Raw genomic sequence first — 18,848 nt, 5'->3', positions numbered from 1 at the left:
GAATTCATCTGAGATCGCTCAGGGTTTACGACAGATATTGTGTTACATGATATCAATGCAAAGGATAAACATGAAACGGCAGATACACCGGACATAGCCCCGCAACTCCGTATGGGAATACACAATAGAAACTTTGTAAATAAATATCAATTGGAAATGAATAAGGTTCTTTAATAACATTTTTAAAGTTACAGACGTATATTTTAAAAATTAAACATTTATTCTACAAACCAAAGAACTATAGAAATGACTTTTTTGAATCCTGTGAATCTTGTTATATTGTTACAGAAGCAATTAAACATTTACTTTCTGAATGTATTTATGTGAAACTTTTTTGCTGCGTGGGACTAAGATTAATTTTATTGAAACAAACACACAAACAAACAAAACACCAGTTCAAGTCCTATCCTTTGTCCCGTTTTTAATTGATCTATTTATTTTATATTATTTATAGTTATGTATTCTTGTTTTTTCTCATATTATCCTTTAAAGTTTTGCGTGAGCGTGTTCAAATCAAATAAAGCTTGATAAAGTATGACTCGTCTGCTACTACTTCTAAAATGAATAATGATAAAATTTCCCATCCACTGACAACTTATTTGAAATCTACTCTTCTGAAAAATGTATTTGATACTACATATAGTCTCCTCCTGAGGCTGTTCCAGCAGCATTTAGTCTTGGCACGAGTCTCTTGGCTACATCAAGTTGGTCTTAATTAGGCTGTAATTAAAAACAATGGCTCCAGAAGTGAGGCAGGCCTGATGTTCAAAGCTCTACCTAAACAATGCTATGAAATGATTGTGGCTTTCCATAAGATTCCCTCTCCTGCAGCGGCCTCTGGAGGTAGAAACTGAGTCAGGCCTAATAAGGAGTTGAAATTTTCCAGGAAGGGCGTTGGCTGCAGACTCCAGTAACCTACACATTTTCCACTCACTGGAAACTTCTTCGGACGTACACTAACATCACATTTCCATGCTTACTGTGCTTCATCCAAGTTACTGGTGAGAGCAATAGTCTTCATTTCACAGATAACAGTATTGTGACTGAAAGTCTAGCGATTTAAGAGTTTTTATAAAGCTTACTATAAAGTCAGTACAGAGAAACACAGATACACTGAGTCCCTGTTAGCATATAAAGGAATTTTGATTATATTTATGTTTCACCTGTTTGGTACCTGTCAGGATTTAGGACAGTAGAACCTTAATGTATCCATTCATTCAGTGTGAACAGAACATCATTTTTCTCAAACTTTAAAGACACAAAACACACAGCCATTAGATTGACAGAAAAATACTTAGACAACTTTATTGTGTATCAAAATACTGTCTTACAAACACTTTTAAAGCCTTTTATTTAGGACAAGATCCATTTTTTTGTTCTGAAATATAGATTTTGCACAAAGCGAGCTGGAAGGATGAAGGGAGGGTGTGGGTGGTGGCTGAAAGGGGTGAGATACAAACACTGAGCAGATAAAGCAATATCTGTTCTCTTTTGTTTTTGGTCATCGTGTTTTCAGGACATGACAAACCACATCATCATCTTTAGCCCTTCTGTCCAGCACAACTTTAGAAACTTCCCTTTTTAAACCTTTTAATTTATCTGACAAAAGTTCCATAATCAAAGGTGAACCACCAGAAACACCACATGTCATGTTGATGTTATTCTGAATCAGAGGCTTTCTGTATTTGACGAGTTTTACAACCTAATGAACATGCAGAGCACATGTTGGTATCACACGCATTAAAACACACAGAAAGCGTTGCTTCCCAGCAGTGGTGTTGAGAGAGCATGTGTGAGACAAACCACGAGTAAGCTACTGTGAAATGTGTCTTTCTCCTCTTTGTTCACTTTTGTTGCCCTATCTTTAATTTTTTGAATTATTTCCCTACTCTAATCCGTTTTACAGTTTGAAGAACAGCAGTGTCTAAAACTGGATCACTCTAGCAGCAGGTAAAAAAACTGGGTTAGTCAAAGACCATCATGAATACCACATGCTGGAGTGGAATGGGCCAGTGCTGAGCATTTACTGGGCACCAACACTACAAAGACTACTACTGTATTAGTAACAGACAAGCTGCTCATCTGACTTTTATACGGACAATTAAAGGTCTTAAAACAAAGTGTGTCAGTGTGTAAAAGAGCTCTTTTACACATTCTTACAAATAAACCCACAGGTCAGGAAGGCACATTACTTCTGACACTCTTTGTTCACATAAAAGCTAACATAAAAGTGAATCAATTATTTTTGTATATAAGAGTAGCTCCTCCAGTGTAAACTGTAACCTTCCATCCTGGGCTCCACTGGGCCAAAATCTACTGCTGCTACACTATGCTAAGCTATCCTATCCTCTTACACTAGTTCAGACAAATCTGCTAATGTCCACTTAATGTCCATGATGGAAAATGTAAAATAGCCTAAGGCACAATTGACTTACAATTGACTAGCTTACAGTAATGAAAAAGGTGCATCTTTCTCCTCCCTAAATTTATTGAATGATGTGATTAACAGAAGAATTCAACAAGAAATTGAGTGAATGACCATAAAGAGAGGAATATTCAGTGTCTATGCATTCATCTTTGGGAGATTCTGAACTGGGTTACAGTGAAGTTGTTGGTTTTAAAATAGTCACTTGTGGAAAAACACAGAAATCTGGGTAGTGAGGGTAATCACTGATGTGAGAGTTAGTTTTTTGTTTCTAATTGGTTAAATTGTTTTAAAATAAGAAGCAAAAATCCAGAAATCTTAATTCATAAAATGAGAAGGGCTCTGAGCTGTAAACAACGATTAGTCAGATCCTAGATAGAATTTCAGTTGTTTTAAACAGTGGTATAAGTGTCTGATTGTAGGGCTGGATTTTAGACAGTGATGTGGTAGGGGCTGCCAGGGATGTGTTCGTCTCCCCACTTGACCACCAGGATGTATTCTCCCTTCTCTTTGAGCTGGTAGCTGACATTGTACAGGCGGTTGCCCAAATGTTTCACTAGGATCTCCTCACAGGGGACCTTGGGACCGTCCACACCAACTAGGAGCATGTTACGACCTGTGGATGGAGACAGAACAGATGAGAATTTACATCAATATATTATTATTAGCTAAGTGTACGACATAAATTACTGAGACCACTGAGACAATTATACTGTACAGTTATATTGAATTATATTTGTGCCTCAATTCTTAGCAAGCAATAGTACAGTTTGATCGCAGAAACTAATAATTTTTACAATGACAAGACTGATATTTTGTAGAGAAATTTTCACACAATGAGTAATTTGATATGCTAACTAACTAACTAATAAGCTAAATGCCAACAAGCTAGTCAGCATAGCACATGCTAGTACTTGTCAGTCACATCAGTTTGCCCCTATTTTCCCTATACTCTGCAGTTTACTCTCCCCTGGAATTTTATTCTCTGGCTCAGGAGTTTCATCGAAAAGGGGGAAAAAGCTTACCAAGCTAATGTGCTGTCAGTTAGCAAACCCATTAGCTTTAAGGTCATTTGAACCACTGACTACTGTCTCATAACCTTCTGCAAACCATTCCTCTGTTATGGACCTGTTTATACTAAGACTACGGAAGACTAAGTAAAAGTGAATGGTGCAATGCAGCTAATAAGCGACGTCGGCTTCCTCCATTTTGGACTCTCTGGTCCCTCAAAGGGCAGCGCTATCAAGTTGGTCTATTGCACAAATTTGTGGTTCAAGGTTGAGGAAAAGTTTCACAGATTTATTTCGCCCTGCTAATCCACCACATGAATTTATTCTGCTGCAAAATTTTGCTGTTTGAAATGCAGGTGTTATTTTGAGTGAGTGTGAAGGCAAACCTTAGACCACCTTGTGTTCAAAAAAATCTTATTCTACACTCTAAATGTCCAATTGAGTACTTAGGATTGAGACACTAATATTATTCCATACACTTAAAGTGTCCCTGATATATACAAATAGTCTTTGGTCACAATCATACACACCTGCTTTGCTGCAGTCAACACTGAAGCTATTCTTCTGACCAATGAAACCCTTGGTCAGGCCCAGGCCCTTGGCCACCACCTTGCTGGCGTCTGACTGGGTGGGAGCACCCTGTTGAGAACAGCTGATGGCACGGGTCACGGGGTCAACCATGACAGAAGATGTTTCGTGCATACTGTGGCTAGACACAAGCTTGGAACCTGGAAGATGAAGAAGAGAATGTAAGTTAATCTTGGCAGTAATTATATTAAGTTTGTTTTTTTTCTGTTGGGTTTTTTTGCCATTTTTTAAAATCTTCCTCACCGGTGATCTTGGCCTTGAAGGGGCTTCCTACGATGTGGTAAGGGCCGCCATATTTGATGGAGATGAGATAGTTGCCAGGGGCCATTGGGGTGTATGTGACCCTGTATCCTTCAGGGCACTCCACACAGTCCATCTTCACCTTGGAGGGCCCGTCGATGGTCACAGCTAAAGCGCCAGGGCCTGCGTTACTGGTGTTCACCACAAATTCACAAGCAGTTCCTTGACAAAAAAGACAGAATGGGGAGGATTGAGGATATGATGGAGATAAATGTAAGCTTTAGTAGGACAGGGAAGGAGACTGTTAAGCTGAAAAACAAGAGCAACAGTGTGTTACCGGTGGTGCCTCCCTCCAGTCCTGGTCCATAGGCAGACACCATCCCAGGGTCTCCAGCCTGGCCTGTCTCTCCAACTCGGATCTTAAATGGACTACCAGGGATATGACTTCCGTTGAACTTCACATCAATTAGATAGAGACCGTTCTCTCTAGGGATGAACCGAACTGCGTACTTGTCTAGACACACAGAAAGAAGGTGAAAGGTAAGGTACATGAAATGCGTTCTCATATCCAGCCACACAATCAAAATTGTCCGCAAAATGTGACATCATTTCAGTCAGAAGATGTGTAGATAAGTTTGGATGCCATTACTGTGGTTACCTTGGTCAATCTCAGTGACGCAACACTCCTCCAGAGCTCCAGATGGGCTGTGGACCTTTGCATCTATCACACCCTTTGCCCCATTAAGGCTGACAGCAAATGATGCTGGATGGTTCACCTTCAAACCCGACTCCTGCTTGACAACACATACTAACACACTCAACACTGTATCACCATTATTTAACACCAACCAAATAACTATCCAACCTCCCCCTACCCCGACAACCGTCAAACTGTTAGTCAATACCGTCTACATAACAGCATAATCACCACAGTATCATATTCAGATAACTTGTGCTACTATTTACCTTACCTTTGAGGTCGCTAACAAGGCTAAAGAGGAGGGCTGTGCAGTGAAAAGACAGACGAAGCAGGTACTTGTGTAAGTTAAACAGAAACGGAAGAGAACACAAAGAAAAATTGAAATATTTTTTGTGAAAATGAACCAATGTACAAGTTCGACAGTTTATCTGTTAGTATATTTGTGTGGCCATGTGTGAGCACATCTGTGCTTGTGTGAGGGTGGGTCTGCATGCAGGTGAAGATACATATCAATGTGTGAAAGTCAGTGATGTATGGAAGCCCATTTATGACGGAAAACAGAAAAACAATTGATGAATGTTATTCAGGATAAAAATAAGGATGCTCATGGTAAGTCCACATTATGAGAAAGCCAAACTTTTGATTATGAGATAATAATCATCATTTCAAATTTAGTATCCCATAATATTTACTTAGTAGCTGTAGTTTGACTTACCATGAGTATGTGTATTTTTATCCTGCATAACTTTTCACCTATTTTCTTCTTTTTCTGTCAGAAATGGACTCCAATAGTATTGTATGTACTTGTGAGTGGCAACAGAGACAGAGGGGAAAAACAGCCCATGTCAGACCTCTTTAACCCTTTAGCGCCCCGAATCACTTTTAGAGGTGGGAGGCTGTTGACAGCCTTTAGAATGAGGCACGAGAAACACACACAGTCCTCTAGTATCCCAGAAGCCCTTGCACAGCCCAACAATGCAGCAGCAGCTGCTGATCCTAAGCCTGTGCCTCTGAACTCCCATCTTACACAAGTCTAATCATGTTGGCTTGCTAAAATATTTCACTACTTTGCTATATATTTAACTTAAAAAAAAACTATTACACTTAACTTGTAAAATAGTTAAATATGAGTGTCATCTGCCATTGTTATCAACTTCACACCATCAAAGTCCTCATAAGCTGAAAATATTTATTGTGTAAAACCACAAAAATTGAACTTTAAAACTGTCATTAAAAGGTAGAACTTCTTACAGGTCTCTTGTACTAGATTGTATCGTACAAGGGTTCATAATATTCTGTTCACACCTTAACTCTTTCAATCTGACAGAGCAAATAAAGTCACACTACGAGCTGCTGCTGCATTGTGGGCAGTGTACTGTGGCCTGGTGTGTGTGCACACGGATGTGTGTGTGTCTCAGAGCCTCACCTGAAGACTGGCAACAGTGAGGCGACGGGCATCGTCTGAGGGTGAGGCCACGGGGACGATGAACGGGCTATCAGGGATGTGCTCATCATTGAAACGAATGGACACCTCATAGTCTCCTACAGGGGAATGGATTTCATGTTAGAAAGTTACTACAACAGTGACACAAATCCAAAAACTGACAGGCCTCCACAGCACACATATATAGATTAGATTTCTTCATAAAAAAATATAACATTTATGACAAAAAAGGACAAAAGTACAAATATATGGAGTGGAAAATTAAAAAAAACAAAAAAAAAAACATCTTTATACAGCCAGAAAATTTCCATTTGCTGCACATATCATCCATTCATCTCCTTTGTCTCTTCTCTCACCAGGCTCCTGCACGATATAGGACACTCCGCTGGAGCCATCCTTGCGATCCTCAAAGGCAATTTCAGCCTTGCTTGGCCCCTCTACAGCAATACTGAGACCTCCGGCTCCAGCCTCCCTCGTCCAGATACTGAACTCAGCTACGCACAACACAGGGGCCAAAACAAAGTCAGGTGCGCTGTGTAAAAAACATATCACAACAAAAACACACACACACACACACACACACACACACACACACACACACACACACACACACACACACACACACACACACACACACACTAACCTGGTACTCCAGCCTCTGCTCTCTCCAATCCTGGCCCTCCAGCACGAACCTTATGAGCTCCGCCCTCTCCCAGGGGGCCGACGGTAAACTGGAACGGGCTGCCTGGCACATGCATTCCGTTGTATTTAACACACACGGTGTGCACACCCGTCTCGGTGGGGACAAAACGAATGCAGTAGGTGTTGTTTTCTCCCTCCATAATGTCAGCCTTGTGAACCTGGCCAGATGGGCTGGTCACCTGAGCAGTCATGTCCGCTATACTGATCTCTGAAGACACAGATGTTTGAATCATTGAAACCATTGAGTGAGACATGGTAACAAAATCCACCAACCAGCACCTCTAAAGCTGTTTACTGTAGTAGCACAAGTGGAAAAGATTCATGAAGACAGTGAACTGACTCAGTAATGTCAGTTACAAAGCAATATCCCACTAAAGTTTGCTTATCATTACCTAAAGTTAGCCAGCATAAGCTGATAGTCATACCAGACCAAGTATGACTGTAGCAGCATAAAACCTGAAAGCAGTGACCGGAGATAGTGTGTTTGCTTATGAATTAAACTTTTCATTTTGTGAGAAAGAAGAATGTGTTTTTTTTTTTTTTTTTGGTTACACACAGTCTCACTTTAAGGTCACGAATTGAACAATGAAAAATGGAGAAAAGAAGTCGCTTCAATTCAGCAACACCACGGTTGCTGTTGTAACAGTGGAAAAGTCATTTCTGTGACAGTTACACATCTAACAAGGTAAGGTCTCTTAATGTGTACTTTGATTTCCACCATGAACATGAGAGATGTAATGTAATGCCAGTTCCTTCTTTTAATCACCTGGGATCTTGAGGCTGAGGTCGCACTGGCTGCCTACGTTGGCGACTGATGCTGCTCTCCTCTTCCTGGTGATGCTCTCCTTCATCCTGCCCTCCCCTGTTACCTTCACTGTGAACGCGCTCCCTTTGCAAACACACAATGAATGATCAGTTTAGTTATTCAGAACAAAACTGCTCTGCTCTGTAATCCCTGGCTGTTTTAAGGTAAGCACCTGGCACATGCTGGTCCGCAAACTTGATGTTGATGATGTAATTGCCAGGTTCAGTGGGGCAGTAGGTAACTTTACAGGTGCCGTCCTCCTGGTCTTCAGTGTTGATGTCCACTTTACTGGGTCCTTCAATGGACAGGCTCAGACCACCGTAGCCTATATTGAAAGTTTAAATAAGTTTAAATAAATATAAAAATCTAGATGACTTAAAATTAAATATTAAAATATCACATGTAGAAATATTTTTTTATCAAGCATGTACCTGCATCACGAGTGTCGATAATGAACTCAGCAGGCTCAAAGGTCCTGGCCTCACTCAGGCCCTGGCCACTCACACGCACACGGCTGGCATCACCGATCTCTGATTGGTTGATCATAACAGCAATGGGGCTGCTAGGAATATGGCGACCATTCTTCTTGATGTTCACCAGGTGCTCTCCAATCTCCTTAGGAACAAATGAGATGCCTGGGACAGACACATGCATAAAAACATGAGGGGAGGGTTAAAACAAAGAATAAAAAGATAGCAGCTGAGACTTTTCTTTTAGACGTTTTCTACTTGCTTACGTCAGACACACACTCACCGACATGTCCATTACGCAGCATCTTCAGCAAGCAGGGCTCCTCACGGCCCGAGGGTGTGGTGAGGGAGGCGGTCAGCTGACTGAGGTCAAGCTCTCCAATGTCCAGTGGGATATCTGCAGCTGAGCCCACCTTCAGATGGGACATCCTCATGGAGTCATCACCTGGAGACATAGCAGTGACAGGCCAGTATTGCACACGCGGATGAAAAACACAATATGAGCAGAGATGCTGAGATAGGGCAGTGGTTCCTAAACTTTTTCTGTGATGGTCCCCTGACGCATAGTCAACTGCATTATCATCATTTTAGCCTCACTGCCAGAGTTTCTATACACAAAAGACAACCCACTCCTGCAATGCTGACAGTAAATACACAAGCAAGATACTTCATCTTTTCTTAACTCAGGTGTTGCTTGGTGAGCACGCTCGTTTATCGTTTTACTTTCTGAATAAGTCTTAGTAACCTGAATTTTAACCGGCTAGCATTAGAGCACTCCAATGTTCCCAAATGAATCCGATTCAAAAACTTTTTCCAAGGCAGACATTTTGACTTGTCATAATAGGAAAAGCACTGGAGCAACTGGTTAGATTAATGAGGGCGCTGTTCCAGCAAATATTGCAATGCAATGAAATGCAGCAGTTAATAACAATAGTTACACCTTTGTTTGACAAGTCAAGACAATAGATGATTTGAGAATAGATAATATTACCAGTAATCCTAGCACAGAAGGGGCTGCCAGGGATGTGCTTGTCATTGTATTTGACAAGGATGCTGTAGTCTCCCGGCAGGACGGGCAGGTAGGACACAGTGCATGTCCCATCCTGGTTGTCCAGACAGCTGATGTCTGCTTTGGATGGACCCTCGATGGCCAGAGACAGACCACCTACAAAGACATGATATGTACATAGTGTTTTGCATGATTACGGTGAGTTATGAGTAAAGTGTAAAATGAATAAAAGGGATGGTAGAATAAATGTTAGAAGAAATATGTATGTATCTCCATGGATTCTACAAATGCCTGCCGTATGACTACTACATACCCTCTCCAGCATCTTTAGTGTTAACAGTGAAGACAGCGGGCTTGTTGACAGTCCCATGGATGAGGCCAGGGCCATAGGCACTGACATTGCCACTGTTCATGTAGTCCACATAGAACTGTAAGGGACTTCCTGTGAATGAGAAAGAGGAAGAAGAGGGAGAGATTGAGAGAACATAGACTTTTGATGCGATTTTCTACCAACATAATTGTCATGCAACTTAGAGCTTATAAATGTCTCTTGTATTTCTGCAAAAACGTCAGAGGTGAGCTGTACCAGGGATGTGGATGCCATCATATTTGATGTCCATCTCGTGCAGACCGGCCTCGGTGGGAGCGTACTTGACAGTAACAGTGCCGTCCTTGTTGTCTGTGATGTCAGGCTTGGCCACCTTGCCTGATGGCATTCGGACCTCACCTTCAGCAGAAGACAGAAACATACCGTGAGATGCTTGCAACATGGAAATCATCATGTAAGACAGGTCCAATCTGTCTGTGGTCATTGTAATGCAGTCTTGTGTATGTTACCTGTGATCTCTCCCTTCTGGATGGTGAATGGGATGACCAGGTCAAATGGTCTCAGCCCTGCCACATCCAGACCATTCATTCCCATTGGTCTGTCTGTTGCCTGGGAGACAGATATCAGAGGTCAGATACACTGTCTGTGAAGAGGTTGTGGTAATGTATTTAACCAATGCAGGACAGAGGGATAAAAGCATCAGAACACCAATAATGGGATGTGACAATCATGATATGAAATAATTGACAATGGAGATGACAATGGTGATCATGGTCAGGATGATGACACCGACACAAACTGCGAGAGAGAATGAGATGAAGACAAAAACACTGGCAGGTCGGGGGGAGAATGAGGACGCACAGTTAGCCATTTTGTAAAATGTGGATCAGCTGACTTGCCCACATTGATGATTCTCAAAATGGCTGCTTTTGTCTCCTAAGCAAGTAGACATGGAGCACTGCTGAACAGATGGGCTGCACAATGATTTAGGGAAAATATCTAATTACCAAATTAAAAAGGGAAATATTTCCTATTTTGCTGAATAGAAACTTTGTGCACATGTTTTGGAACTGCAACTTAATGTGCTCTTTTTAATATTGTGCAGCTCTGTTGCATTGTCCATGTGTTTGCGGAATCCTGTTTCTGAGATGGATGGAGTGAAATAAGAAAAAAAAGCCCCCTCAGAGATGAAACACCTGCAATGAGAGGCAGCAGACAGTGATGCAGGATGATTGGGGGAGGGGCACGTACGATGATGTAGATGAGAGAAAGGGGGAATACAGGAAGGTGAACAAAAATTTAGTTGACAAGGATGAGAGAGGCTGGAGACAGAGGTTTTTAGGTACCCAGGGCTGTTGAGCGTAGTACTGGGGCATTTGGCTCTGCTGCATGAGCTGGTCTGATGGAGCTCCTTCCAGCGCCTGACAGGGGTAGGAGGTGGTGAGGGGGTAGGCAGGGGTGGTGTAGGGGATGGAGAGGGTAAAAAGGATGGAAGGGATTGGAGGGGAATAAAACAGTAGTCAGAGTGATTTAGAAATGTCTGGTGCCTCCAGGACCCAATCACGAAGCTTCTGTAGAGAGAAACAGTGCCAGGGATCTTTGGTCCATGTAAAATCTCTCACACACTTTTACACCAAACACAAACAGAACTAAGAGTGTGTTGGATGCTCTGTTTGTTGTCCTAGTCTATCCAAGTTGTCCTGCCTGTCAAAAATCCTGGCATTGCTGGTCAATACAAAGTTGAAGGCATTCCTTGAAAAGCACTGCATTCACTGCATAGATCAATCTGATTTTAAAGTAAATCATAGCAATATCTCAGCTGTTACTGCAGTCTTGAATGATGTAATTACTGCTAAGTTGGGTTTACACAATAAAAAACACTGTACCCCCCATATTTACACATATTCCAAAAACCTTTGAAACAGTAGATCATTCTTTACTCTTGCAAATATTATCTGCCGACCTGGGAGGGGATTCCTGTAACTGCCTATTCAGACTGACGGTGGTGTGTGAAGGTATGAAAGGTTAAATCTGAATTCCTGCCGGTTACTAATGGTGTACTGCAGGGTTTCATTTTGGGAACTGGCCTGTTCACTAGAGCTGTAAACATGATACTTGAATTTGATTCAGACTCGCAAATAAGGACTTGCGATTTGACTTAGACTAATTTGCTCCGAGACTTTACTTATTGTTAGACTTGAGAACAACACGCTAAGGAAACTTGATTTAGTGGCCCATAATACTGACAAATATTGTGTTGTGCAAAATTTCACCTTTTTGATCACTATCAATAATAAATTAATAATTAATATCTTAAGGGGGTGCTCGCAATATCTCCATAAACTAATAAGCAACACACTTGCATCTGCATCTACATCTCCTGGCAACAAAAAAAAAAAATGGAGGAAAACTCAGACAAATTACATTAATATTATACTAACATTCTGCTGCACAGATTTCTTATGTATATACTAGTGTGTATATAAAAAAAAATATTTGTTTCTTATAAAATATTGATTATAATAATTGTTATTATGTGGTATTGCCTGACTGTACTAATGAGAAAAAAAACATATTTTTCATGCTGCCACCCTTGTTTTGAACAAAAACCAGAGGGTATGGTGAGAGGAAACGTTTCTGTATAGAAGCTTCCACAGCTTAGGGTCTATGATATTAGCTGCTGGACTTGCCCTCAAAGACGAGACTTTCCTTAGATTTGATCCAAAGAACTTGAAAAATGCCCTTCTGTTTACCAATTATATATATATTAGATCTCTGCTGTGTCTGAGTCTAAAATTCATCTTTATGCAGATGATATGGTTTTATACAGTGTTGCTGATTCTGTCCACAGAGCCACTGAGAAATAACTACATTATAATTACTACAGTTCAAAATGTACATATACTCATTCAAATTAGTACTTCATGAAAATAAAACAAATTTCATGCTATTCCCTGGAATAGGAGACAAAGATTACAATAATATGTATACCTCCACTCTCTCTGGGCTTAATACTGAGAAGATCCCAGAATACAAATATCTATATACCTGCCTTGGTTAGTTTTATATTTAAATATAACATGGAAAGCCCTGAGTTATAGAGGAGGATTGTTGAGGATTGACTCCACTCTGAGCCCCCTAGATTCCATTTACCACTCTGCCCATAGGTTTGTTACTAGTGATAACTATAACACTAACCATTGCATTTTATATAATGAATTCCCCTTTGCTTTTGCCAGCAGCAGTCTCATGGAATAGTCTGAAATCACCTAAGAATAAAAACACCTGTGCCTCTCTGTAGCTTCAAGACCATTCTTTATTGTTCTCTGCCTGTGATTGCCTAGTCTAAGCCTGCACCTTGTTTATTAACAGTTTTTCTATTTTATTCATTTACTCCGTCTGTTGTATGTTTCTGGTGTTCCACTTAACTGTCGACAGGGTGTTGCAGTAAAGAGCATATTTGCTTAGCCAACCTGTCCTGTATATATAAAAGTTAAAATGCACATCACTCACCGTGACTTGGAAGGGACTGTTAGGGATGTGCTCCCCTCCAAAACGGACGCAGATGACATACTCGCCAGGCTGCGGCGCTGTGTAGAAGATGTCGAATGTGCCGTCTTCATTTTCAACAACGTCCACGTCAAGCTCTGCCCCCTCGGGTGTGCACACACTGCATGTCACCTTGCCTTTCCCAGCAGCCTTGGCATCCACTGTGATGACTGTCTGCTCGCCAATCTGGATAGTTGGGCCAACACCGGCGCCTTGAGAATTGAGAAGAAAACGTCAGTGGTGAGATGTATTTTTTTGTGATTTTTTTTTTTTATCGTATGGAGACACAAACAGGCACACACTCCCTTTCACACACACAACATTCAGCATGCACATTCCACAACCATGAGACCAGGTTAAAGTTGGATGAGATCAAGTCATGTTATGCATTTCCATCTAATGTACATTGTTACCATTGACTCATATGTTATTATCATACAGTTTCCATGTAGAACTGAAGGCTAGATTGCCAAAGTGCCATTCCACCATGCCATCCTACCTACTCTGTTAGTCCATTAGTTTGTCCAATAAAAATGTCAGAGGGAAACGGAGAAAAACAGTTATGAGAGAGGAATGGTACACCAGATGGGAGGATAAAAAAGAGAAAAACAGAGAAGAAGTAGTACAAAAAGCGAGACAAAGAGATGGGATATGAAAACTGAAAACTGGCATAACTATCCTCCATGCTGACAGAAAAGAAAGAAAAAAGGTAGAGTAGTTCCTTCACATTACAAAGTCGTTCAGTAGGCTTACCTAAACCGTGACCGCCGATTGAGACTGATAATAGGAACGGTGAGAAGCAGGGGAGCGAGAAAAAAAAAAAGTGACAAATAAAAGACAGTCAGGTGGGGGTGGGGGTGGTGGGAGGCAATAACTGTGCTCCAAACACTTGGATGAAAACAAACGGTGATGGTGGAGTGTGAAGCAGGTAGGGGGGAGTGGTGTGTATGTGTGTGTGTACAGCGGGGACATGGGTGAAGGGTAGTGTAACTGAGGAGCACAGCGTGAGGAAAACAACATACCAATGCATGAAAAATAATGAGATATGAGCAGCAGGTATGCTGAGAGATTAAATCTCATTTTTCACAACTGAAAAAAAAAAAAAAAAAAAAAAAAAAATCAGGGAATGATTCTGTTTATTTTAAAAGGAATAGTTTGACATTTTAGGAAATATACATATTCACTTTCTTGTTGCAAGTTAGCCGAAAAGATCAATACAGTTTATGTCTGTATGCTAAATATGAAGCTCCGGCCAGCAGCTGCTTGGCTTAGCATAAAGACTGGAAGTGGAAACGAGGGGAAACAGGACGCTCTGTCCAAATGTAGAACCTTTAAAACTCTCTAATACATCTTATTAGTTTAATCAGTACAAAAATCGAAGTGTAAAAAACAAGTGGTGGTTTTTGTACGGATTAAATTAATAACATACTGTATAATGGCTAGCCATTTCCTTTTGCTTCCAGTCATTATACTAAGCTAAACTAATCATCAATCTTCAAGTAACTATGTGTAAGAAAGTGAGTAAGCTATTCCTTTAAAAATCACAAATGAGTAAAAATGGAAGAAACCTAAATAAAACAAAACCGTGTAATGATATCTTGTTTTGTCATTTACTTTGAGAGATAACTGGAAGGTCATTTGTGTTTTCTATTACTAAATAGGAACCATCTTCTGAGCTGTCCTTGTTGCAAGAGGACCTCATTTCCTGTAAAATGTGGTGAACAGCAGCAGGAGGCAACAACATTTAGACAAGTGAGGACATAAAATCCTAGTCAAAATCAGATCTGCCTCTCAAAAATCTGGGTGTATTGTGTATAAAGGTATAATTCATTATTATGTAGACTGACTATTATTTCTAAAGTATAAAGAGGACAAAGGCAAAATTTACCAACGATTTGAGTCAGACTAATTATATGAAGGTCAAAGTATCGCTAACCTATTCGCAGTAAAGATAAAATGTATGAGTAAGACTTGTGTGTAAATTTAAACAAGCCCACTATATGAAAATAAATCTTCAGTGCTCTAACTGTCCTGTATGTACCTGTGACAGTGCACTTGCTGGCATCTCCGGTGGGCAGGGCCCTGATACGGTAGGGTGAATATGGGATTTCGTCCCCTCCGTACTTAATGAGGATGGTGTATCTGCCAGTCATGTCTGGCACATAGGACACCAGGTAGGTCCCGTCATGGTTGTCACGGATGTTGGCCTTCTTAGGTTTTCCCTCTGGGTCCTGTGGGGGCAAGGGGGGGAGAGTTACCAAAGTTTGAGAGCAGTTACCAAAATAATTTTCATTTTTTTATATGCATAACTTGTAAGCACTCACAGTGATCTGCACTGCCAGCAGTCCCTCGCCTGCGTCTTTGGCATCAATGGTGAACTCGACGGGCAGAGAGGCTGGTACCCCGGTGGTGTTGAGGCCGGGTCCGCTGGCACGCACCTTACTGGCGTCGTGGGTGGGCAGCACCTTCACCTTGTACGGGCTGACAGAGGGATCAAGAGGAGAGACTGGTTGAACACAAACAAAAACTGAAGAGGAATAAATATATTCAGATGTGTGAAAATCTTGATCGTACATAGAAGCAGTGTGTGTTGAAGTGCTTTTGTGTGGTACCTGCGCGGGATCTCTTCGTCAGCATATAAAACATTAATAGAATAGGGTCCCTCTCTTGTGGGAACATAGTTGACTGTATGAGTCTGGTCACCGTTATCCGCCACTTCCACAGGCTCCACTACACCTAAACACACATACACACACATACACACACACACAAACAGAAACAGTGTGACTATAACAACACACAAGCTGTAATCACAAGTAGAGATACATTAGAACATACTCTTACCTTTTGGTCCTTGTACGCGGACCTGCAATGGGGCCACTCCAGCTTTGGAGGCGTCCACTGTGAATGCCTGAGGAATGTTGGCTCTAACATTGTTTCCCAAGCCTGGACCCTGGCATTTCACCTTGGTACTGTCCACTGTGTCACTGACTGGCACAGAGAATGGGCTACCTACAAAACATCAGAAAAGTATTTTAAGGGGCCATAGCAGTTTAGCAAGCTGAAATGATTTTAAAAACTTAATTTTTTTGGAAAACCCTTCACTTTTTCTTGTCTTACTCTCTCATCGTGCTTGTGACTTCTGTCTAAAAAATCTGAACTCCCTTAGAGATAATCCTAACAGAAGTGTATTCACAGTATTCCTGTCTGCTCAGCAAAAGGAAACATGCCTTTAAATTTGTGATAGAATATAGCTCACTTGGGTTTAGAATCTTAATAAATACTATATAGAATACATTAAGCATTATAACAATGATATGGAAATGTTTTTTGACACCAATTTTTTTTTTTACAGCTGTAACAGTTCAGTACCTGTGATGGGCTGTCCTCCGTAGGTGATGTTGAGGTTGTATGTGCCAGGCTCGTATGGGATGTACTCCACACTGCAGCTGCCATCCTTGTTATCAGTGCAGGACATTTTGGCCTCTGAAGGACCCTCCATTGCTAGACCAAGACCACCAGTGCCTGCTCCCCTGCAGAGGGAAAATGATGGACATTAAAAATATGAGAAGGAAGAACTTCAGTGACATTTCCATTTTCCATCTTGAACTGTTCCAAGTGAATGTTTGGTCTCACTTACCGGGTTTCCACTGTGAATTTGTTGGGCTTGTTGGTGGTGCCGCCTTTCAGGCCAGGACCATGCACGCGAACACGAGCTGGATCACAGCCTTCAGTGACACCAACACGGAATGGACTCTTAGGCACTGGAGAGCCATCATAGCAAACCTCCACATTGTGTGGGCCTGAAACATACACACCATACAAGGAGTGTCAAAACTATGTATCAGAGAATCCAATAAAAAACATACAAAGTATGCACACATTGTTACATATAAACTCACCCTCCTCATAGGGAGTGTACTCTACGCTGTAGGTTCCATCTCCAAGGTCCGTGATCAGGGCGTCCGTGCGGCTCCCAGAAGGGTTGCTGATGAGGGTTTTGATGTGGTCGCCTCCAGTCTGCGTGAGAGCACGAGCATCCACAGTGAAGTCTGTGGTCGCCTCACGGAAAACACCTAAAAACACAGGAGAGGGAACATAAAGCATGCAGGTTTAGGCTTAGATTACATTTAGGAATTCACCAACCTGTTACCTCTGATACAAAGTACCAATCTGAAACCAGTGCTCTATTTTTTTTAAAACCAAATTTAAAATCTCTACACCACCTCATGTGGTGCTCATCTGAATTATTTTTATGTAGGGCAACATGAGGTCAGGGATTGCTGTGGGGCAGCAGTCTGATTTGGCTGAATAAATGTAAGCGATGGCAGAAACACTATTTGATAATGACAAGGTCAATGTCAAAGAAACTGGGAAATAGGATGAAAAAAAAAAACAAAACAAAAAATAACAAAAATTAATTTACAGCATAATAACTATGCAGGATATAAACAATGAAAATGCATTATCTTTACCTCAGAACATTGAAAAATAAATATATAAATGATAGTGACCAAGCACGAAATAAAATGCACATAAAACCACATGTTAAGTATCTCAATCTTCTGCAGCAGGTTATCTTACCTTTGCCCTCCACTCCTGGTCCAAACACACGGACTCCACTCGCGTCCACCGCAGGCTCGACGTTGAGTCGAGCAGGGAAGTTGGGCACATCCTGGCCACCGTAGCGGATGGTGAGAGTGTACGAGCCAGGGTAGAGAGGGATGTAGGTGATGGTGTAGGTCCCGTCTCCATTGTCCTGGATGTGAACCTCAGCCTCAGTGCCGCTGTCTGAGATAATCTCGATGGTGAGCTCAGCTGGGCCGGCGTTGGTACAGTCCACAATGAACTCCCCTGTCTCCCCAACCTTGGCCCGCTCCAAGCCTGGGCCAGAGCAGCGTACCTGAGAGGATAGGTGAGAAGGGACAGAGACAAATGAATAAGTGACTAAAAGTGTGTTAGCAGCAGAATTACTTTAGTTTAATTTTCCTGTTATGGATATTTTTCATGGACACTGCAGATGTGTAACAGTACCATCTCTCAGTAACTATGGCTAACCTTGGAGGGGTCTGTTGCAGGGTAAGCTGTGGGGGTGAAGGGTGATCCAGGAATTGGAGCTCCATCATAGGTCAGTTCAACCTGGTATGGCCCTGCCTCCCGGGGGATAAACTTCACCTGACTGGTCTCTGGGCTCAGCCCTTGCTCAACCTGGAACAAGAAATATGAGCAGGATTTTACTAATTAGAAAAACTTAACATTAACAGCATGTGTGCATCATACATTAGAGATGCAAGATTCTGCTCGACGTTAATAACTTAAGTACATAAAAAAATAAGGCAATTCTGAGAGGACAACATATGGTCTTATCTTGGACATTGACACTAAGCTTCTGGAGACTTTTCATAAGAATAAACATGTACCATACCTTGCTGGCCACTGGCTTCCCTGATGGTCCGGTCACCTTGGCGACAACCTTGCCCTGACCACCAGCACCCTTTGATTTGACAGTCACTTCCTGGTCTTTGCCTACAGTCATCTCTACAGTGACACAGAGCAAAAAGAGTGCTGTAGATCTGAA

At 41.5% G+C, this 18,848-nt stretch overlaps 1 protein-coding gene across 2 annotated transcripts in view; it reads right to left on the bottom strand.

Moving 5' to 3' along the window:
- Positions 1-1,274: 1,274 nt before the first annotated feature.
- Positions 1,275-18,848, bottom strand: part of flna (filamin A, alpha (actin binding protein 280)) — a 53,093-nt gene continuing 35,519 nt past the window's right edge. The window contains exons 20-48 of one of the 2 annotated variants that reach the window (XM_040153353.1): positions 18,696-18,808; positions 18,329-18,478; positions 17,855-18,173; positions 17,173-17,346; positions 16,911-17,073; positions 16,643-16,803; positions 16,115-16,282; positions 15,883-16,006; positions 15,595-15,751; positions 15,312-15,501; positions 14,024-14,047; positions 13,235-13,482; positions 11,068-11,142; positions 10,231-10,330; positions 9,980-10,120; positions 9,707-9,835; positions 9,376-9,549; positions 8,668-8,829; positions 8,346-8,549; positions 8,087-8,239; positions 7,876-7,998; positions 7,051-7,317; positions 6,764-6,901; positions 6,390-6,505; positions 4,922-5,054; positions 4,601-4,777; positions 4,267-4,485; positions 3,966-4,163; positions 2,857-3,041 (exon numbers count right to left, since the gene is read on the bottom strand). In XM_040153353.1, coding sequence (XP_040009287.1) covers positions 2,857-3,041; positions 3,966-4,163; positions 4,267-4,485; positions 4,601-4,777; positions 4,922-5,054; positions 6,390-6,505; positions 6,764-6,901; positions 7,051-7,317; positions 7,876-7,998; positions 8,087-8,239; positions 8,346-8,549; positions 8,668-8,829; positions 9,376-9,549; positions 9,707-9,835; positions 9,980-10,120; positions 10,231-10,330; positions 11,068-11,142; positions 13,235-13,482; positions 14,024-14,047; positions 15,312-15,501; positions 15,595-15,751; positions 15,883-16,006; positions 16,115-16,282; positions 16,643-16,803; positions 16,911-17,073; positions 17,173-17,346; positions 17,855-18,173; positions 18,329-18,478; positions 18,696-18,808 — 4,685 coding nt within the window. Of the gene's footprint in view, positions 3,042-3,965; positions 4,164-4,266; positions 4,486-4,600; positions 4,778-4,921; positions 5,055-6,389; positions 6,506-6,763; positions 6,902-7,050; positions 7,318-7,875; positions 7,999-8,086; positions 8,240-8,345; positions 8,550-8,667; positions 8,830-9,375; positions 9,550-9,706; positions 9,836-9,979; positions 10,121-10,230; positions 10,331-11,067; positions 11,143-13,234; positions 13,483-14,023; positions 14,048-15,311; positions 15,502-15,594; positions 15,752-15,882; positions 16,007-16,114; positions 16,283-16,642; positions 16,804-16,910; positions 17,074-17,172; positions 17,347-17,854; positions 18,174-18,328; positions 18,479-18,695; positions 18,809-18,848 lie in introns of both variants that reach the window. The other variant, XM_040153354.1, reaches the window with a different exon arrangement.

This window comes from Xiphias gladius, chromosome 18 (assembly GCF_016859285.1).
Source record: "Xiphias gladius isolate SHS-SW01 ecotype Sanya breed wild chromosome 18, ASM1685928v1, whole genome shotgun sequence".
NCBI lineage: Eukaryota > Metazoa > Chordata > Actinopteri > Istiophoriformes > Xiphiidae > Xiphias > Xiphias gladius.
Note: the sequence above shows the minus strand (reverse complement) of the source record. Positions and strands in the feature narration are given on the sequence as shown.